Source organism: Globicephala melas, chromosome 17 (assembly GCF_963455315.2).
Source record: "Globicephala melas chromosome 17, mGloMel1.2, whole genome shotgun sequence".
NCBI lineage: Eukaryota > Metazoa > Chordata > Mammalia > Artiodactyla > Delphinidae > Globicephala > Globicephala melas.
This window is the reverse complement of record NC_083330.1, coordinates 29074478-29092955: the sequence shown is the minus strand read 5'-3', so window position 1 is coordinate 29092955 and position 18478 is coordinate 29074478. Positions and strand designations below refer to the sequence as shown.

At 35.6% G+C, this 18478-nt stretch overlaps 1 protein-coding gene across 4 annotated transcripts in view; it reads right to left on the bottom strand.

Annotated features, from left to right (window-relative positions):
* Positions 1 to 18478, bottom strand: part of CPNE3 (copine 3) — a 50885-nt gene that overhangs the window by 18086 nt on the left and 14321 nt on the right. For all 4 annotated transcript variants that reach the window (XM_060287178.1, XM_030839253.3, XM_030839255.2 and 1 more), the window contains 7 exons: positions 13580 to 13719; positions 13128 to 13307; positions 11634 to 11708; positions 10337 to 10408; positions 6344 to 6427; positions 4274 to 4363; positions 189 to 287 (listed from right to left, as the gene is read on the bottom strand). In XM_060287178.1, coding sequence (XP_060143161.1) covers positions 189 to 287; positions 4274 to 4363; positions 6344 to 6427; positions 10337 to 10408; positions 11634 to 11708; positions 13128 to 13307; positions 13580 to 13719 — 740 coding nt within the window. The remainder of the gene's footprint in view (positions 1 to 188; positions 288 to 4273; positions 4364 to 6343; positions 6428 to 10336; positions 10409 to 11633; positions 11709 to 13127; positions 13308 to 13579; positions 13720 to 18478) is intronic.

Sequence of the window (18478 nt, the reverse complement as noted above, 5' to 3'; positions counted from 1 at the left end):
AAATGAAAACTCATCCCAAGTAAGAATTTTGGATCATCCAACTACTAAACAAATAAAATCCACAGACTTCAGAGCATTACGTAATATAGAGTAAAAGCATGGAAAACTATTTTCTATGCCAAGAGAAAAAATGAATAAATACAGGGCCAAACTATAAGGTATATGCAAATGACAAGGATGCAACTTACAGGTGAATTTCTGGAGGCTTCTTTCAGTTTTGTCATGGTGGTTTGAAATGTTCCAATGAGATCATGGGACCCATCATTGTCATAATCATAACACTCTACCTAGAAGTAAGTATAATAAAAATATATAAAAATCAATATAATTTTGTTAAAAAGTATTGGCTGCAATAAATGGGACTTACCAAGAAGTGTACTTTTAATTAAAATTAGTGAAAATGTTTAACATACAGTCCTACTTGGAGAAGTAGGAACTAACTTCCTAGAGGAACAATACTGAAACACTTTCAAACACTCCCTATCCTTGGAATGGGGTTCTAGGACACATCACAGGCAGATGAAAAACACAAATACTGTTCAAATTCCACATTAAGCAGTTTCCAGTTCCTGTACATGCCCTTTACAAGTGCTGATAAAATCAAAATGGAATTAGACCTTCTTTCTCATCTGCTTTTTACCTTGTTATCATTTTACAATGGCTAAAGCCACTATCTATCTGGAGGAAGAAAGGAAGTCAGTATCCTAGGCAGCTAAAAATTGTATAATTAAATTCTAGATGATTAGTAACTACGGAAAACATATTTCATTAGTTGCAGTTTGGTGAGGTTAGGCTTCTATTAGGAGTTAGATATGATGAAGTCAGATTTGCATCATTCTGAGGATCACAACTCTCACAATGAAAAGGAAAATTCCAGGAAAACAGTTTTTTATACACTGAGGAAGTATCTATACTGGGTCATAATTATTTTATTTCCACATAAGACAGGACTCTTGGCTATGGCTCTCATTAAAGGCTCGCTCTCTCTTGAAGCAGACAGAAGAGAGCTGAGGGTATTTGATTTCCATATAGTTTTGCACCAGGTTGACAGATGTAGCCAAAGAGTAAATATTCACAAGAATACCTGAATATTCATTGCAATGAGAAAATAAGGTGATGTGAACTCTTAGCAAACAGAGGTGTTCACTGTGATCATAAATAACCGATTTTTTTTTTTTTTTTTTGCGGTACGTGGGCCTCTCACTGCTGTGGCCTCTCCCATTGCAGCCTCTCCCGTTGCAGAGCACAGGCTCCGGACGCGCAGGCTCAGCGGCCATGGCTCACGGGCCCAGCCACTCCGCGGCATGTGGGATCTTCCCGGACCGGGACACGAACCCGTGTCCCCTGCATCGGCAGGCAGACTCTCAACCACTGCGCCACCAGGGAAGCCCCGATGTTTTTATAGTGCTTTGTAATTTCAAACATTTCTTTCTGCAAACATTTATTACATGCATTGCACACAATATCTACTGAGGCTTGTCAGGTAGGAGAAGAATTAAATAGTCTTAGAAGATGATATATCTTGTGTGGTAACCAACAATGTAAATCTGTTCCAAGGAAAATTTTGAATCCTTCTATAGCCTATGATTTAAAACAAAAGCCTGTACCTTAGAAGCAATTTGCATCTTACCCTATGCCAATCTTCCATCCTGCTATAATCCTTTACAAAGTTATATTAATCACCAAGCTAAAATGCTCAGGATTTATATATATTCACCTAGCAAAGGATTTATTTTCTTCTCAGTTCTCTAAGAGGTGAATTGAGTGCTTATCATAACAGGAAGTCTTTCACCCCTTATATTTTCATTATTATTCAGGAAGACTAAAAATCAAACAATCAATAAATAAAACAAACAAGGTCTAGAATTGCAATTTTGAGCAACAGTAAGGGTTTTTATTTGTTCCCAGCACTTCAGTCACTGATCAATTCTGATCTGCTAACTCTTGCCCTACATATCCGATACTCAATTTTTAAACCAAAAGCCCTTTATCTGACAGAAAAGAAAATTAATGACCTTAATAATTTTTTCTAGAGGAACTAAAATTAAGATAAAGTCAAAACAATCTTAATATTTTAATAATTTCATTTTTAAGAGTTTTTTTTTATTATGGAAAACAGAATGTTACATTTTAGACTTACACTCAGGAAACTCCAATTTATACCTAAGACAACAAGATCAAGCTCTGGTAAGGCCAAGATTTTATTTAAACAAAGCTTATGCAGGAGCTAAAACTATTCATGTTTAGACTGTCCGAAACTTCAGGGAGTGTAAAAACATTTTTAAAATGTAATTCCCAATAACTCACTACAATAAATATATAAGAAAAGTTCACTGTTGCCTCATTAAAGGCAAATGTTTGATGCTAAAGGAAAATGTGACATTTATAATGCTGGCATGTGTTCAGATACAGCTTGAGGTAAATGATGTAATGATTTGTGTCATTTAATTTCTCTTCTCAAGAATTTAAAAACTAGTAATATTGGCTGTTTTAAACAACACCATCAGCAATGTTTGTGAAACTGAAATGTATGCATATACACATATGTGCATATGTATACATGTAAAAGAATGCACACATCACACAATACTACATTCACTAAGGCATTCCCCGTTTAGGCATGCATGATTATTTTTCTTATTTGCACGATTTTATGAAAATAATAATACATGCTAGAGTGATAACACTGGCACATTCATACTGCAGCAAAGAAACTGATGATTCTGACTCTACTCTCTGCTCTATAACTCTTTACTACACCTCTAACCAATTTCCAAATACCAAGAGAATCACTGATGTATGACTTTCTGATACTGCAAAGAAATACAGAACTAAAGAAATAAAGACAGTGGTGGTGTGGCAAACCAAGTTGTATATAGTCAAAACAAATGGAGAAACTTTTAAGAATTGGAAGACATTCATCAGAGAAAGCTCAGAAAATCAATTTACTTACTATAACAAAATAGCCCTGTAAGCATGCCACTGTGCATAAAAAAAAAAAGTTTAAAAAAACATTGTTTCATTGTTAACATATTATTACAATCAGTCAAATAGTTACAGTTTAGGCATCTTTTTTCCCCAGCCTTTCTTGCTTCTCAGATCTAATGAAGCTTCAACTTACTATTTTTAATGTGAAAAGCAAAAGTTCTAGATTTAATAACAGTAAAAAGTAATTTGTAAAGCTACTTTTCTAGTATTTACTTTGTACCTAGACATTCACTGCTATTTGAAATATCACACAAATCACACTCATTGATTTTTAAAGTTCTCTGCAAACTGAGGACAAAATTTATGGATCTAAGAAATGAAGTAGTTTTCAATAATAACAGCACCTCTACTGTGTTTAGGAGTTTATAAAACTTTTCACTTTTATTAATTTAATCTTTATGTTATTTTGTTATGTAGACATTATTTTCTCTACTATATAAGTAAAGAAGTTAGATAACCTGCCCAAGAACCCTTAGCTGGTTAAGGACCTAAGTCAAGTCTTGGACTACGGTTTGACTCTTTAAGTCCTTTGCTTGTTCCAGACCATCACCTTTCCTGCTTTCACCATACTAATTATCAAAAAAAAAAAAACAACAACAAAAACGAAACAAATAAACAAACAACTCACCTCAGTTTGCTGACTTCTGAACATAAGAAAGGGGTTCTACCTGGAATCTTACGTAACGAAGTGACTCTAGTATAAAAGTGTCTTAAAAATAATGTATCTATTTTGATAAATGGCTATAAGTGAAAACATTAAAAGAAATTCTTAGCTATCTGCTTCTGCTCCCTGTTCCCGCTCTGCTTTCCTCTAAAAACTCTAAAACTAAAGCCATCCAAATGTTTTAATAAATTTTACCTTACTCTGAAAATATCAGTGACAGAAAATGTCACCACTATTCTGCTCTGTGCTAAGGGCAGGAGGAAGCTCTGGGTTCTCAGTTAAAGTAACATCTGTTTTTATCTGCAAAGAATACACCAAAGGCAAAGAGTGTAGTTAAAGGTTCCTATTCACAGAGCAGAGGAATCTTATTAAAAGGAAGACTTAAATTAAATATTTTATTTAAAAAAATAAAAATCACAATGTTTGATTAAGGATTAGGTCAACAGATCACTCAAAATGTCTGCTCCTTCAAACTGACTACTTACCAGAAACATTTCTATTTTATTATTCATAATGTAAATAAAATTCAAACATTTCTTTCTTTAAATACTATCTAATGAAATAATTTATAAAAGCAGTGAGTGTGTGTGTATATATAATATATGTATAATTTCAAATTACCTTAATAGTTTTATCCATATCTCCATAGCACAGGGAGTTAAGAGAGATTTTAAAAGGCCTCCAAACAGGATTCAAGTTGTTTTTAATAACCTATAAAAAAAAAGATTTAAAGACAAGTTAGAAAAATATTCCATTCATTAATGCTTTGTTCTTGCCTTTCCTAGATTCCCACCACTCTCATCATTCATCCTTCACCTCTTCACCCACCCAACTTTGTCAATGAAAACCTAGCTAGGATAATATTATACACCTGTTATATGAAAAATGTGATAGATTGTCTAATTGTGATACACTGTGAGAAAGAAAAAAACTGGGAAATATATCCACTCTTTATAAGGTGCACTTAAAAATTAGAGAAGATTATTGGTTTTGTTGGAAACCAGAGTTTTTACAGCAGGACATAAGATTCAAATATGGAATAAGAAAGGCCCAGAAAGAACCTTGCTATGTTGGTTTTGAAGTGGAAAAATAGTCTAAATTCATAATTAAAAAATTTTTAAATATGTATATATAATAAACATATATACACAAATATACATATTTCTCAGTTGTGTCCATTGAAAAGGTCTAAAAGCAATGACATCCCAGTAGAATGAGCACTCATATACCCTACTGTCCAAATACCACTACACTCTTAAAGGAATAGGGTTCCATAAGAGAAATAGCTAATTCCAGACTTGGGACAGGTTAGGTACATGTTGAATTAAGAACATAATTTCACATAAAATAAGAGACTGCTTAAAGACTAATGGAGTCTTATTAAAAGAACCCAAGAACCATTTGAAGGAGCTCTTCCTGGTCAAATTTGGATTAATATGAGCAGCAAAATTCATGACAGTAATGAATTATAAACACAGTGAATATACTATAACAATCCATGGGTTTATAATGATTCTAAAAATAAAAGTGAGAGAAATAAGAGTATCTGCAACCTCCAATATAAGTGATTCAGGTATGGATCATCAATGGACGCTAAGACCACTGGGCGAAATGGAGGTTATTCATGCAGTCTCAAAGAATCACACTGCAATCATTTATTAATTACAAAGGGAAAAAGGTGAGACTTTATCATGGCACAATCTGGTGGTCACCAGATTAACCTAGTAGCCCAGACTGGAATCATCAGTACTGGGCATCCTGACACACCTTGATGATGGAAGATACACATACTGTGTTCTAGATGGAAATGTTTGATCTGGACCTAATTGTGAGGAAACAAAAGAATCCAGTATGTTAGACATACTGATCTTGATTACTCAAGAGATTCATAGCCTGAAGGTATAAGGGAGGTAAGGAGAAGAGGACTATATTGGGAACGTAATAGCCAAATGCAAAACGTGAACCTCGATTGGATCCTGTATTAAACAAAACAAAACATATATAAAACGTGGGAAAATTGGGGAGATCTGAAGATGAATGGTATATTAGATGATGTTACTAAATCAATGTTAATGCTCTCAGTTATGGAGGTGTAGAGAAATGCCCTTGTTCTTGAGAAATACCTACTGTAGCATTTAAAGGTGAAAAGTCATGATGTCTGCAGCCTACATTAGGATAGTTTTGCAAAAGGGCATGGATATGTGTGTGAGAGAGAGAGAGAACACACATGTATGCAGTTATGACCATTTGATCAATCTAGGTGAGGGATACACTGGTATACATTTTAGTGTTCTTTATAGGGTTTTAAAAATTAAGCATAGTAGCACCTCCTCATTAAAAGAAAAAAAATGAGCATGCTGACTTTGTGTCTCTGGCAATTATATATGTCTGAAGTCAGATTAATATTTTTATAAATACATAATTTTCTTTTTTTTTTTTTGCGGTACGCGGGCCTCTCACTGTTGTGGCCTCTCCCGTTGTGGAGCACAGGCTCTGGACGCGCAGGCTCAGTGGCTCACGGGCCCAGCCGCTCCGTGGCATGTGGGATCTTCCCGGACTGGAACACGAACCCGTGTCCCCTGCATCGGCAGGCGGACTCTCAACCACTGCGCCAATCATAATTTTTAAAAATTCAGATTACTACAATTCCAAAGGAAACCTCAACCCTACTTTTCAAATTCATATATTCACCTCTGTTCGATGAACCATTAGCCAGTTTCCATCAGACATCTGCTTGTGGAATTCCAGGTATGGATCTGACTTTCCAAATAGATCCTACATTAAAATAAAAAAGCAATTATTCTCCTCCTAAACCATGTGAAACCACACTTTATACATGTTACATGTCAGCAGTACCTGAAGTTTAACTCTATAGTAAAGATATACACAGTACAATACAGCAGTAAATACAAATCCCAACACCTTCCTCACAAACATATGAGCCTGCTCAAGTCTATCAGGAGAACTTTTAAGGCACTTGTGATAAATGCTCATAATCCTGTGTATCACACCCTTACATGATGGCTTTAAAATACAGTGATCAACAGGACCCGTTATCAATACAATACGTTTTTAGCTTGTTTTCATTATTAACAGTGTTCATTCATTCACATAGCACTGAGTAGTTTTATATAAATGATCCCATACATTAGTCATACTAACTCCATGAGAGACAGAACGAGAAAATGGATTCAGAGGAGTTAAATGACTTTGCCAAGATCATACAACTAATTAATTGATGGATCTGAGCTTTGAGTTCATATCTTACCCTTCTATGTCCAATACTCTTTCAGCAATCCCGCACATTTCTTTACACACACAAAGGAGCACACACAAGTAGATATGTGGAATGCACAACAGAAGTACTTCAAGGGCACAAAGTACATCCCCTATTTCCTCTGTAATTCACCACATCACAGCACTCCTGTATAATGCTCAAGTACAATGAGTGTTCAAAAATACCCTTATCGCCATCTTACACACACACACACACACACACACACACTCTTACACAGGGAGATAAAATTCTGGAAGAATGTACAAATCATTCCCAGAGGTAAAACTCAGATAGTAAGATTGTGGATGATTTTATTTTCTCATTTTTATTTTATCTTCATTTTGAAATTTCTATACTCCTTAGCATATATTACTTATTATTTGTGAAATAGAAAGGACACCTGTTAATCTCACAGTAATATACACAGATATGTCGCTAAACTGAAGATTTTTTTCAGTCCTGAATTTACCTCAGTATTAAATTAAGAAGATAATATTACTTCCTTCCTCAGCACAATCTAATGTTAAGAAAGTAACACATTCGGCACAGTCAAAAATGTAAACACAAAGACTAAGCAGAACTTTTAAAATTTAATCTTATCTTTAAGAAGAAACTTAAGTAATGTAATAAGCCTCTCTATGCCCCATTTTATAAAACTAAGAACAGCATTATACATAGAGGAGTTAACTTTCCAAAAACACATTAACATGCCCTGTCTCACTTATCTTAGAAATAATCTTTTGAGAAAGGCAGAATATCATTATTACTATACTGAAGGTCAGAAAACAGACCTTGTTTGAAAGTTCATTAATATGACAGTAGTAGAACTAAAATAAGAATTAAAAGTCCCTGACTCTGGGATAAGTTAAGTCAAAAAAGCAAGGTAGAGGAACGTATGCATAATATATTATGCTACACTTACTCATGGGCTGAGGCTGGGGAATATAAATACAAATACATACATACACACATGCACACACATATCTATGTATATAGATATACACATGTATGTCTATTTGTATGTTTATATATACACAGAGACATATACACACATACGTATGCATATGCACATGTATAGACACACACAAAAAAACTTAGTTTTTTTGGAAAATGAAGGATTAAACCATAAAATATAAATTTTAAAAAAGTATTACATACAGCCAGGAAAGAGAAAAAAATATAGAGCGTACAGGGAAAGAAGCTAAATTTCTCGAACATACCTTGTTTTGATTAATTCTAATTGATGCCTAATGCCTACTGATGCCTAGGCTTTGGAACCATCTTATACATGATTGTAAAACAAAATTAAATCAAAAAAAAATTGTAAAGCAATCCCTAAATATCAAAAGCAAAATTCGATTATGTGTTAATGTTACAGCATAACCATTCAGAGAAGAATTATTTGAAACACAAGAGTTGAACTGTAGAACTCAAGTGGAATATATAAGCCTAAAGACAAAAAGAACTTCAAAGAAAGCTCAAACTGTTTTCAGTAAAAATATTTTAATTGTAACATGAATATTTATATTCTTAAACTATTAGATATTATATAGGACAAAACAGATAAGCAATTATGTTAGTATCTTTGGGAATCAACATTTTTGACATAAGTGAGAAGAGGTGCTGACTACGGAATTAAAGAAATACAGCCTTGTAATTCTACATCTAAATTGGAAATCGTTGTACAAATTTATGATTTAGTTTCCCTTAAAAAAGAAAAGACTTTCCTATATCTGTTCACTGAAAAATCCTAGAAATAATGAGTGACAACAATCAATAAATGTTAAGCACTTCTAGTACCACATTGTGGACTCATTGTAGAAAGGCTCCCTTTGATCTGTCAATCTGGAGCAGAAATCAGATAAAATAAGCCTGGAACATTTGTCATGCCACAGAGCAGGAAGCTATCCAGAGACCTCTGGGGTCATGCCAAATGGTCTCATGAACAAACTTAAATAGGTTCCCTCCCATAGGCTAAAGCTGGGATACTTTAGGCATCAATAAGAATAAATCAATATAGTTCACAGCAATACTAAAAACTTTTTTAAAAGTCCTCATTGGTCACATATAGAGGAATTTATTATTTTGAAAAATGGTAAATATGATAAAAAAATCAAACATTTCAACTTGCCTTTTCTGGACAAACTGTATCTCAGAATAAATAAATACCTAATGTGAAGAAGAATATTTCTCTCTGTAGAAGTATTCTCACAAGTAAATGAAGAAGCGATGATAGCATGAGAATATCACTATTTTAAGACCCTTAATAAAATATATAGGTAGTTGTCATCAATGGTCACTAATACCCCAAAAGACAGAACTTGACAATGTGTGCCTCTTGATGGAATTAATGCCACCACCTATGAAACTCATACCAATTCAAGATACCACCAGATCATACCTCTAGATTCAATTCCAGCTTACAGAAATCAGGAAATAAAGGTGGAGAGATGAACATGTTACATGACACCACAGGGATTTAATTAGCTTATACAGTGTGTGGAAACTTCTATAGGACAAAGGAGTCAGTTTATTGAATAAATTCCATGGATGGATAGGAGGGAGGGGGAGAGAGAAAGGGAATAAGAGAGGAAGAGAGGGAGGAAGGGAAGAAGTAAAAGGAAGAGGAGAATTTATAGATTAAAAAAATTTAAGAGACATATTAACCAATTATATTATTTTAAAAGTCCTTAGAGATACACCAAAACATATATGGATGAAATGATGTGACGTCTGGGAGGAGAGAAAGTAGATAGGGGTAGGGATGAGACAAAATTGGTCATGAGTTAAAACTGTTAAAGATAGGTGGTGGGAATATGGGATTTTTAAAAAAATACTTTTCTATTTTTGTATATGTTTAAACTTGTCCAAAAAAAAAAAAGATACTGGCTACTAGTCTAAGATATTTGCACATTGCATTGTAAAGTATATGAAAATGATGAAGACTAATGATTGGATTACAGGATTACATACAAAAATCAAAGAATTATTCCAAACCATGCTATAAACTAAACTGCTGTGTTCTTATGTACTGGTACTCATCCTTCAAGAAAAATTGACTTTTGAACGCAGAGAGGAAAATCTAATTAATAAAGCATGGAATTTTCACTTTTTTCCTTAAGTAATCCAAATACACTCTCAAATGCCTCTTACAGTAACATTAATGATTGTATTAATTCTTCTTTTAAGCTATACAAACACTTTGATTACCTCTAGAGGAAAGAGGTAAAGAGAAATGGCTTCTGCTTAAACACACAAACAGAAAGCAGAATTCGGACGTAACTAACACTCAAAGTGATGCTTAGATGACAGAGTTCATAATATTAATTCCATTATTATTTTCTCAAAAAGGAATCAATGTGAGGCAAAACATGATACCCTTGTTGAAATCTGCATCACCTACCTACCTTATTATCAAGTTTTCTTGCTTCCATTTCAAACAAGACAACTCTGTTATCCTTTATTTCTTCAGCTGAAATCTATGAGTAGACAAGGTAAGTGAAAGAACATGTTTTGGGGATTTTGATATACTCAGGAAGTACTGAATTATTCTGTTATCTAATGGTATATAAAGTCTATACTAATATGTGAATTCTAAAAGGTTTAATAACAAAATGGTACCATTAAGAAAGATTTATTTCTTTTATGCATGTGAAATAAATATTTTCCCAAAATATGCCTAGTCTGCATTATGCAACTTCCTTTTTAATGCTGTTGCCCAAACTGGATCTTCCCTCTTCCAGTGAAAAATCAAAGCCCTGGAAGATTGCACAACACTAGTGAGAGCTCTCCAAACATTGAGAAGCATGAGTAAATCACACACTATAAATTCAAATATCGGATCAATATTTTCATCCAAGGTAACTGAAAGACTTATTCTACTAAAAATAAATTCCAGGCTATCATGACCCCAAAAGCAATAAAGCTAACTACTGATAATGATCTCTGTCCCACACACAGAAGTCAACACCCTCAAAAGACTGAACATTCTTATGCCTCAGGAATCTAAACCAGGGCAAAACAGCTGCTCAGAGAAATGTGTTTGATAATTGTAATAATCTTCAAACATGGTTTTCTCAGAGAGCCAGCCTTCTCAGGCAGAGCTAAAGTAAAACAACTATCTCTTCAGGCAGTGATTACCTGGACACAAACTCTAGAAGATAAAATATGTAAAAGCATGGCATTATGTAATTTGAAATCTGAAACAAGATAATGCATATATTCATTTGCCCAGGTCCAGTAATCAGCAATGGAAAATTTGGACAGCAAAGTGCAAGCACAAAAGAAACATGGTTAAGAGTTAAGAGGTTCAATGGCCATGTCATAATACGAGATCATTCTGGAATCAAAACCATTACGGAAAGTCTCTGCCATGTTTGCTTTGTTGAGAGCCAAATTGATCCTTTCAGATTATTAAGTAATTTGCTTCCCACTTGGGAATTTACGCTTCCATCGGGAAGAGGCAAGCATTACCAAGATGTGCCTGACTCTATAGGCAGCTTAAAAAACTTAAAGAAGGGATTCCCACACTGCATTTTTCTTTCTTTTTGGCACAACACAGTTTCCAGTTGTGATCACCTTAAGGCAAGGCAACATTCGGGATCAAATGATAAAGCATGGCTGTGGAATATTTGTCTAATATACACAGTTTTAGCACGTCCTATTATGCTAAATCTTCGGAGGAAAAAAGACAATTATCGTTACCGTAATGCTTCCTTTCCCTGCAGGTCTGCCATTTTTAAGCACCAGTGGTCGAGTTAGTTTCTTACTGGAAACAATCTGTTAAAATTGGAAAGTGATAGAAAGAGCTATTTCACTTCAACATGTGAATGTTTAGACTGAAATGGTTTCAAAAAGGGTTGAGTATAAAGTTCACTTAAAGTCATTAGAAATGGAAACATTAAGTCCATTCCTTAAAGACTTAGAGATTATAAAACACATCTACACCCACTGCAAAAGATTTCCAAGGAGCCAATCCGGTTAGATAAAATCTCCCCACCCACTAGTTTCTTTATCAACTACTTCAAAGTTAAATCCTTCCTTGTAATGAAAAAAGAGGGCCAGATTCTCATCATATACAAATCACTGAGTTGAAATGAAACCCCTGTAGGTAAAAGGTGGGTCTTAGAATACTCAATAAATGGGATTCAATTTTTCAGCTGAAACATAACTTCAGTATATAATCTCTACAAGATATCATTTTGATTAAAATAATATAGTAGACCTAGGTACTCTCAAATAGATCCATTTCTCAAATTTATTATAATTTTAGATACACTGTGATTTTTTCCCAAACAATCAATACTTCTTTAATTTTCTCTTTGATACTATTTATCAAAGTTTGAGAAAATTGATCAGCTCCATGTTGTCCTTGAGACATAGGAAATAACATGATCTCCAAAAAATTCAACACTAAAAAATAAACTCATAAAAGACAAATCTTAGAAATAGATGTCACCCACTGAAAAAAAATGACTCCTCCCTCCTGAAGCCTTCCCTATTCTATCATAAATGGTCATGATCTCTCCTTACAAGTCAAACTGAGCTAGAAGCACAATGGTGAGCCCACAGACACACCCCTGCTCTGACACAGCCTGTAATATCCTAAAAAGACAGACAATTAAGCAACTACAATAAAATATGGTCAGTGTTAAGGTAGAAGCGGTAGAGAGGACCAAGCGAGCACATGGAGGTGATCCAAACTACTCTAGGGCGTCAGAGAAGGCTTGCTAGGGGGAGTAAGGTCCATACCTAAGGTTAGAGGAGGAGCAAGCCAGGTAAAGGGATGGTGCTGGGGCCGGGATGGGGGGTGGGGGGGGAGGTAGGGAGGGTGGGCTCAAGGGGCACCAGTCATGCTAGTTAGAACATCGGAGAAGCTGCTGTTACTTTGACAGCATTTATGACTTAAACAAAAGAACAATACTGTACTGAAATCTGCAAACAGCAGACAAGCAGTTAGAGCAATGGTATTATTTATTGAAATGTTGAATGAAACACCCATACACACATGGTCCCTACCCTCATGAAAAATAAGATAAATTCTATAATGTTCAAGCAAAACATACTAATATATGAACTCAGTCTTTAAAGTAATTACAGCGTTTTTCAACTTTAGCAATTAAACTAATGAGCACTTATCAGAAACACCCAATTCTTTGGTTCAAATTTAGACAAAACATTTATACTATATATACTCACTTGTCCAAGGGTACATTCACATTCTCCTAGGAAGTCATCATCACTCAGCTCGATAGTTTTGTTGTCAATGTCATAAATCCCAAATTTCAATTTCTGAACCACTTCAAAGTAGTAATCAATAATAAATGTCTTGGAAAATTTGGGATTCAAGCAATTCTTAATCCTTTCTGTGCGGTCAACCTATATTCACTCCCCCAAAATAAAAAAGTTTCTTCAGATCAAAAGTGCATGTGTTTAATACCTTTACATACTACATGTAACTAAATACAGGCATGGTAGCTAAAGGAAGTGTTTATATGTGTATGAAAAATTACACAATCAAGGACAAACTTGCCCAAAAAACTGCAATAACAGATGAGATGGTTTTATTATTTTTAACATTTTTAATAAACTCTTCATATTATCAAAAGAGCAATACAGATTGCTTTTCACCTACAAGTATTTAACATTACCTCATACCACTGTTGACCACTCGTATTCAAAAATAACACACACAAAGGGTCTGACTTTGACCCTACATCTTTATCCAAAAGATTGTCACAGGAAATATTCAGTTCCACCTTTGTGACACACTGGGCAGCCATCTCTTGAGCTGTAAGAAAAACAAAGAAATAAGAAAGCTGGTGAAATGGTGCCTTTAAGAAGCACATGCATTCCTCGGGAATTCCCTGGCAGTCCAGTGGTTAGGACTCGACACTTTCACTGCCAGGGCCTGGGTTCAGTCCCTGGTCAGGGAACTAAGATCCTGCAAGCTGCGCGGCATGGCCAAAAAAAAAAAAAAAGAGGCACATGCATTCCTAATGAAGTATCTGAATTCTTAAGACAAATTGTCAGAATAGGATAACAGAGTGAACTTGCTAGAATAAGACTTTGTTATATGTGCTTCCAGGCAATTCAGATGTCTTATTAGTCCATGCCAGTGTTATTGTTTCAGTCAGATTCTCTTGCTGGGATAAAACTCATTTACTGTGTGACAATAAAATGAAGCTTTGAAGATGGCAAAAAAGACATATTAATCTTTTCATCACTACAAATTTTACCATTCAGAAAAAGTCCAAGTATAATCTTGATCCTTCTTTTAAACATAGCCTTCTGCTACAAAACAAAACAGATTAAACCTCAACCTTAATTTTATCTTTGTTTATCTGACAAGATACTGAGTAAGATATTTGCCATTTTCAAGGAAATTTTGGCTAAGACCCAAGCCTGGGGAATAAAAGACCCCAAACACCCCTCCTCTCCTCACCCCATCCCCGCACATTTTACAGCAGTGGTTCTCAAGCTTTGCTGCTTTTGGAATCACCTGGGGAGCTTTCAAAGCCACGGATGCTGGTGTCCCACACAAAGAGATGTAATCTAATTGGTTTAGGGTGCAACCTGGGCATCGGCTCCTTGGATGATTTCCATGTGCAGACAAGGTTGACAAACCCACCATTCTACAGAGAGCATCCAGCAAATAGGCATGGCTCATCTTTCGTCAAGACTTGCTAAGAAAGACCAGAGTTAGCCTAACTTTCACCCAGCCCTCCTTGCCCCAACCTCCAATCATTATATGAAGAAGACTGGGGAGACGGAGGATTAGCTGGGGGCTGGCCCTGAGAGATGATGCAGTGTTGAGGGTGAGCTACTTTCCTTCCTGAACCCAGGGAAAGAAAGGGCCTGCAGGTGTCACCAAGAAGAGGAAGCAGACATTACATGCCCCAGCTGGAAGTCCACTTAGCCACCTGTCTAAAGCAAAGTGGAGGTTGCAGGTTCTGGAGGCAGAAAGGTACCTCCTCCCCTAGAGCTGCTGACAACATCCTTAGAATGTGGAGTAAGTAGTTAGTGCCCTTGTCTTCCACTCTGAGATTTAGCTTACATTCTGGGACTACAGGAACAAATCTACTCATCATCTTGTTAGATTCAAACAGGATTTCTGTGCTGTACAAAATGTGTGATCAGTTCTGAAATAATAAGGATCACTATTAGAAGAGCTCTTTGGCAGTGTCAAAAAACAACTCATATCTTATAGAAACTAAATACTCTGTTAGACTCTAAAAACAGCAGCAATCCTCAATGTGTGTCAAAAAATGCAATACTAGCATTTAAGATTCCTAAATTAAACAGAATAATAAGGTAGGTTTTGTAGTCTTAGTAGCTAAAAATTCCTTTTAAAAGCCATGATATATGTATGTCCCTTCACCTGAGAAGAGAATTATTCCCTAATAAGCAACAAACTTCACAAATTCCCAATTTGCTTCCTAAATTCCCTACATAGGGATGTTGTAGTAAGACTAAAACTACTATGGCCTTTTACTATGAAGTCAGATTTTTTTTTTTTTTGGCCACTTTACATGCATCAAAATTATTAAGTGGTAAAATACACAGTACTGACAACCTGTACGAAAGATACTAAGGTCAAGGAGAAATCAATAAAGCAGACAGAGGAGAATTAACAGTACTAAGAGTGCAGGTGAGACTGACACTGCCGAGGCTTTGAAATCTCATTTAAACAGATGAAGAGGGAAACAGCACAGGGACAGGAAAGAACAAGACAAGAGAAGCGAGCATCTGTGTCAGGGAAAGCCAAGCAAGACAGAAAGCGGGGCAAGTTGAGAGTGTCCTGAGAGCCAGGTTGAAGGACTCAGTAGGTGCGTAATAAGGCACTACTGCAAGTTCTCAAACTGGGGATAACAGGATGAAATGGTTTATTTTAAAATAAAATAAATAAAATAAAAGTAAATAAAATAAATTCAACAGACAAATGGATAAAGTAGATGTGGTACATATATACAATGGAATATTACTCAGCCATAAAAAGGAACAAAATTGGGTCATTTATAGAGACGTGGATGAATCTAGAGACTGTCACACAGAGTGAAGTCAGAAAGAGAAAAACAAATATCGTATACTAACGCATATACATGGAACCTAGAAAAATGGTACAGATGAACCGGTTTGCAGAGCAGAAATTGAGACACAGATGTAGAGAACAAACATATGGACACCAAGTGGGGAAAGTGGCAGGTGGTGGTGGTGGTGGTGGTGGGATGAATTGGGAGACTGGGATTGACATGTATACACTGATATGGATAAAATGGATAACTAATAAGAACCTGCTGTATAAAAAAATAAATAAAATTCAAAATAAAATGTCACTTGTGTCAAACCTCCTCTAATTTTATCTTGGAATTTAGAACACTCCAACATATAAAGAAAGTCTCTTCATCCAGTAATACGCAAAATACAGAATTTACCAAAATTAGCATGTCTTCACACCAATTTAATTCAGAAGATTAGTTATTTATTTTCTGAAATATATACAATACTAGAGGTATTTGCAATAATAGTGTGAATACAATCACCATTCTTTCTCACTTTGATTTATGAAAAAAGAAAAAGTGCTAAAAACATAATAAGAGGCAAGAAGAAACTAGTAGGAAAGGGCAGATACCTCAAAACTCAAAAGCACAGAGACAATGGTCCAGGGACTTTGAAGCTATGCACATCCATGAAGTCTCTGGCATATTGACACTGGGGCCTCATCCTCAATCTCTTCTTCCTTTAGATTGTGCATGCCTATTTCTCCTCTTCTGTGTCTTTGACTAGTACCTCTTCCCCTCCCATCCAAGAAACTGTGAGCATCCCTTTAGGCTCTGTCACCTCCTGACCTTTGGCTACCTTTACTTCTTTGACCTGACCCCTCTCAAGGCTTCAGCCATCCACTTGGCATAAGGTACTCCCAAACCTATATCTTTCACCCCTGTCCCTATGCACAATTACTTTTACCCTATTTTACATCTACTGTTTTCAGCCCTGAAGCATCCTCCCTTGATTGGCCCCTTCCTCTTCATTGCCTCATTTCATAGGCTCTGGAATCAGACTGCTGAGTTCTCATTTGGATCCCACCACTGGCTTAACGTGTGACCTTAGGCAAGAGCTTAACCTCTCCATTTCCTCATCTACAAAATGAAAATAATAACTGTTCATAGGGTTATTGTAAGGACTAAATGAATTAATATATTTAAACAGTGACTAGAACATGGTAAAAGTTGTTTTATCATTATTATTTTTTTTTTTTTATTTTAAGACTACCTGCCTCCAGGGTCTGATCCTCTCCTATCTATCCCATGTTTCATATTTTTTATTATTCCATTCCATGTTTCCCAATTATTCCAACCCGCACCAAGTCCCTTGTTTGAGTTACTGCTGCATTAATAGTAACAGATTACTACAGTACAGCACAATATCAAATTTGGAGCAATACACACCTGGGTCGAATCCTGCATCTGGCGCTAGCTGTGTGACCTCGTATAGGTTACTTTCAGAACCTAGATTTCCTCATCAGTAAAAATAAAGACACTGCAAGTGAATTCGCGAATCTGACATGTGCCAGGCATCTTGCTTTTCATATTTAACACAGAATCAATGGAATAAATGTTAATTGTGTAATTTTTTTTCTTTTGCATAAGGTAGTTTAGAGTCTCATAAGCTGCATGGATAATGCAGTATCTTGCGGAGGGACTTAGAATGAGCAAGGACCTCTAAGGCTCCCACAAAACAACTTGTAAAGAATTCTCTACTAGCAGCCAGAAAGCCCTCAAATTTCCAAGGATGGGGAACAGAGAATGAAGATAATACCTATGTGTAATGTCAGTCTCATAGCAAAGAGACACAACACATCAGAAGAGCATTATTTTTTTTCCTTAAACATGCTCATACAAGAGCTACAAAAATAACGTGCCAGGCACACCTGATTATTTAGTAAATTGCTGACAGTTACATTACTGCATTGTAGCTGGGACACAAATTTCCTCTATTAGCAGCAATCCCCCCCTGAAAATGACTCTTAGGGCAGCATCGTTTTTATCTAGAAACCCATTACGGCTGAATGGCAAATGGAAGAAATTACATAAACACTTGGGTCTGAAATGTTCTTAATAGCCACATTTATGAAGATTTTCTTTTCATTTCCTTTCTAAGTAATTACCCAGCACAGGATAATTTTTATTATATTAAAATATCCAGTTTTTAAAAGAGCAATAGGTATTCTTTTATGATGGAAGAAAACAAAACAAATGTTTTATACCCTTTAGTATGGAAAAGAGGAGATTTGGCTGGGATGAGTGGCCAGGCAGAGGAATGCATGTGCAGCTAAAGAGCAATTCTATGTATTTCACTCCTCAAAGAGCAGGATGCTGGAGAGAAAAGACAGAAATAGCCTCTAGGATTAGACAACAGCTTCTCTACTGTATAGATTACTTACTGGAGAATTGTTCGGTTTCTAAATGCAATTAACCCTTAGAAAGCGTATGAACCATTCTCCCAGTCACCCTAACTTTCCTGAATCAACATAACACAGATAATTCAAA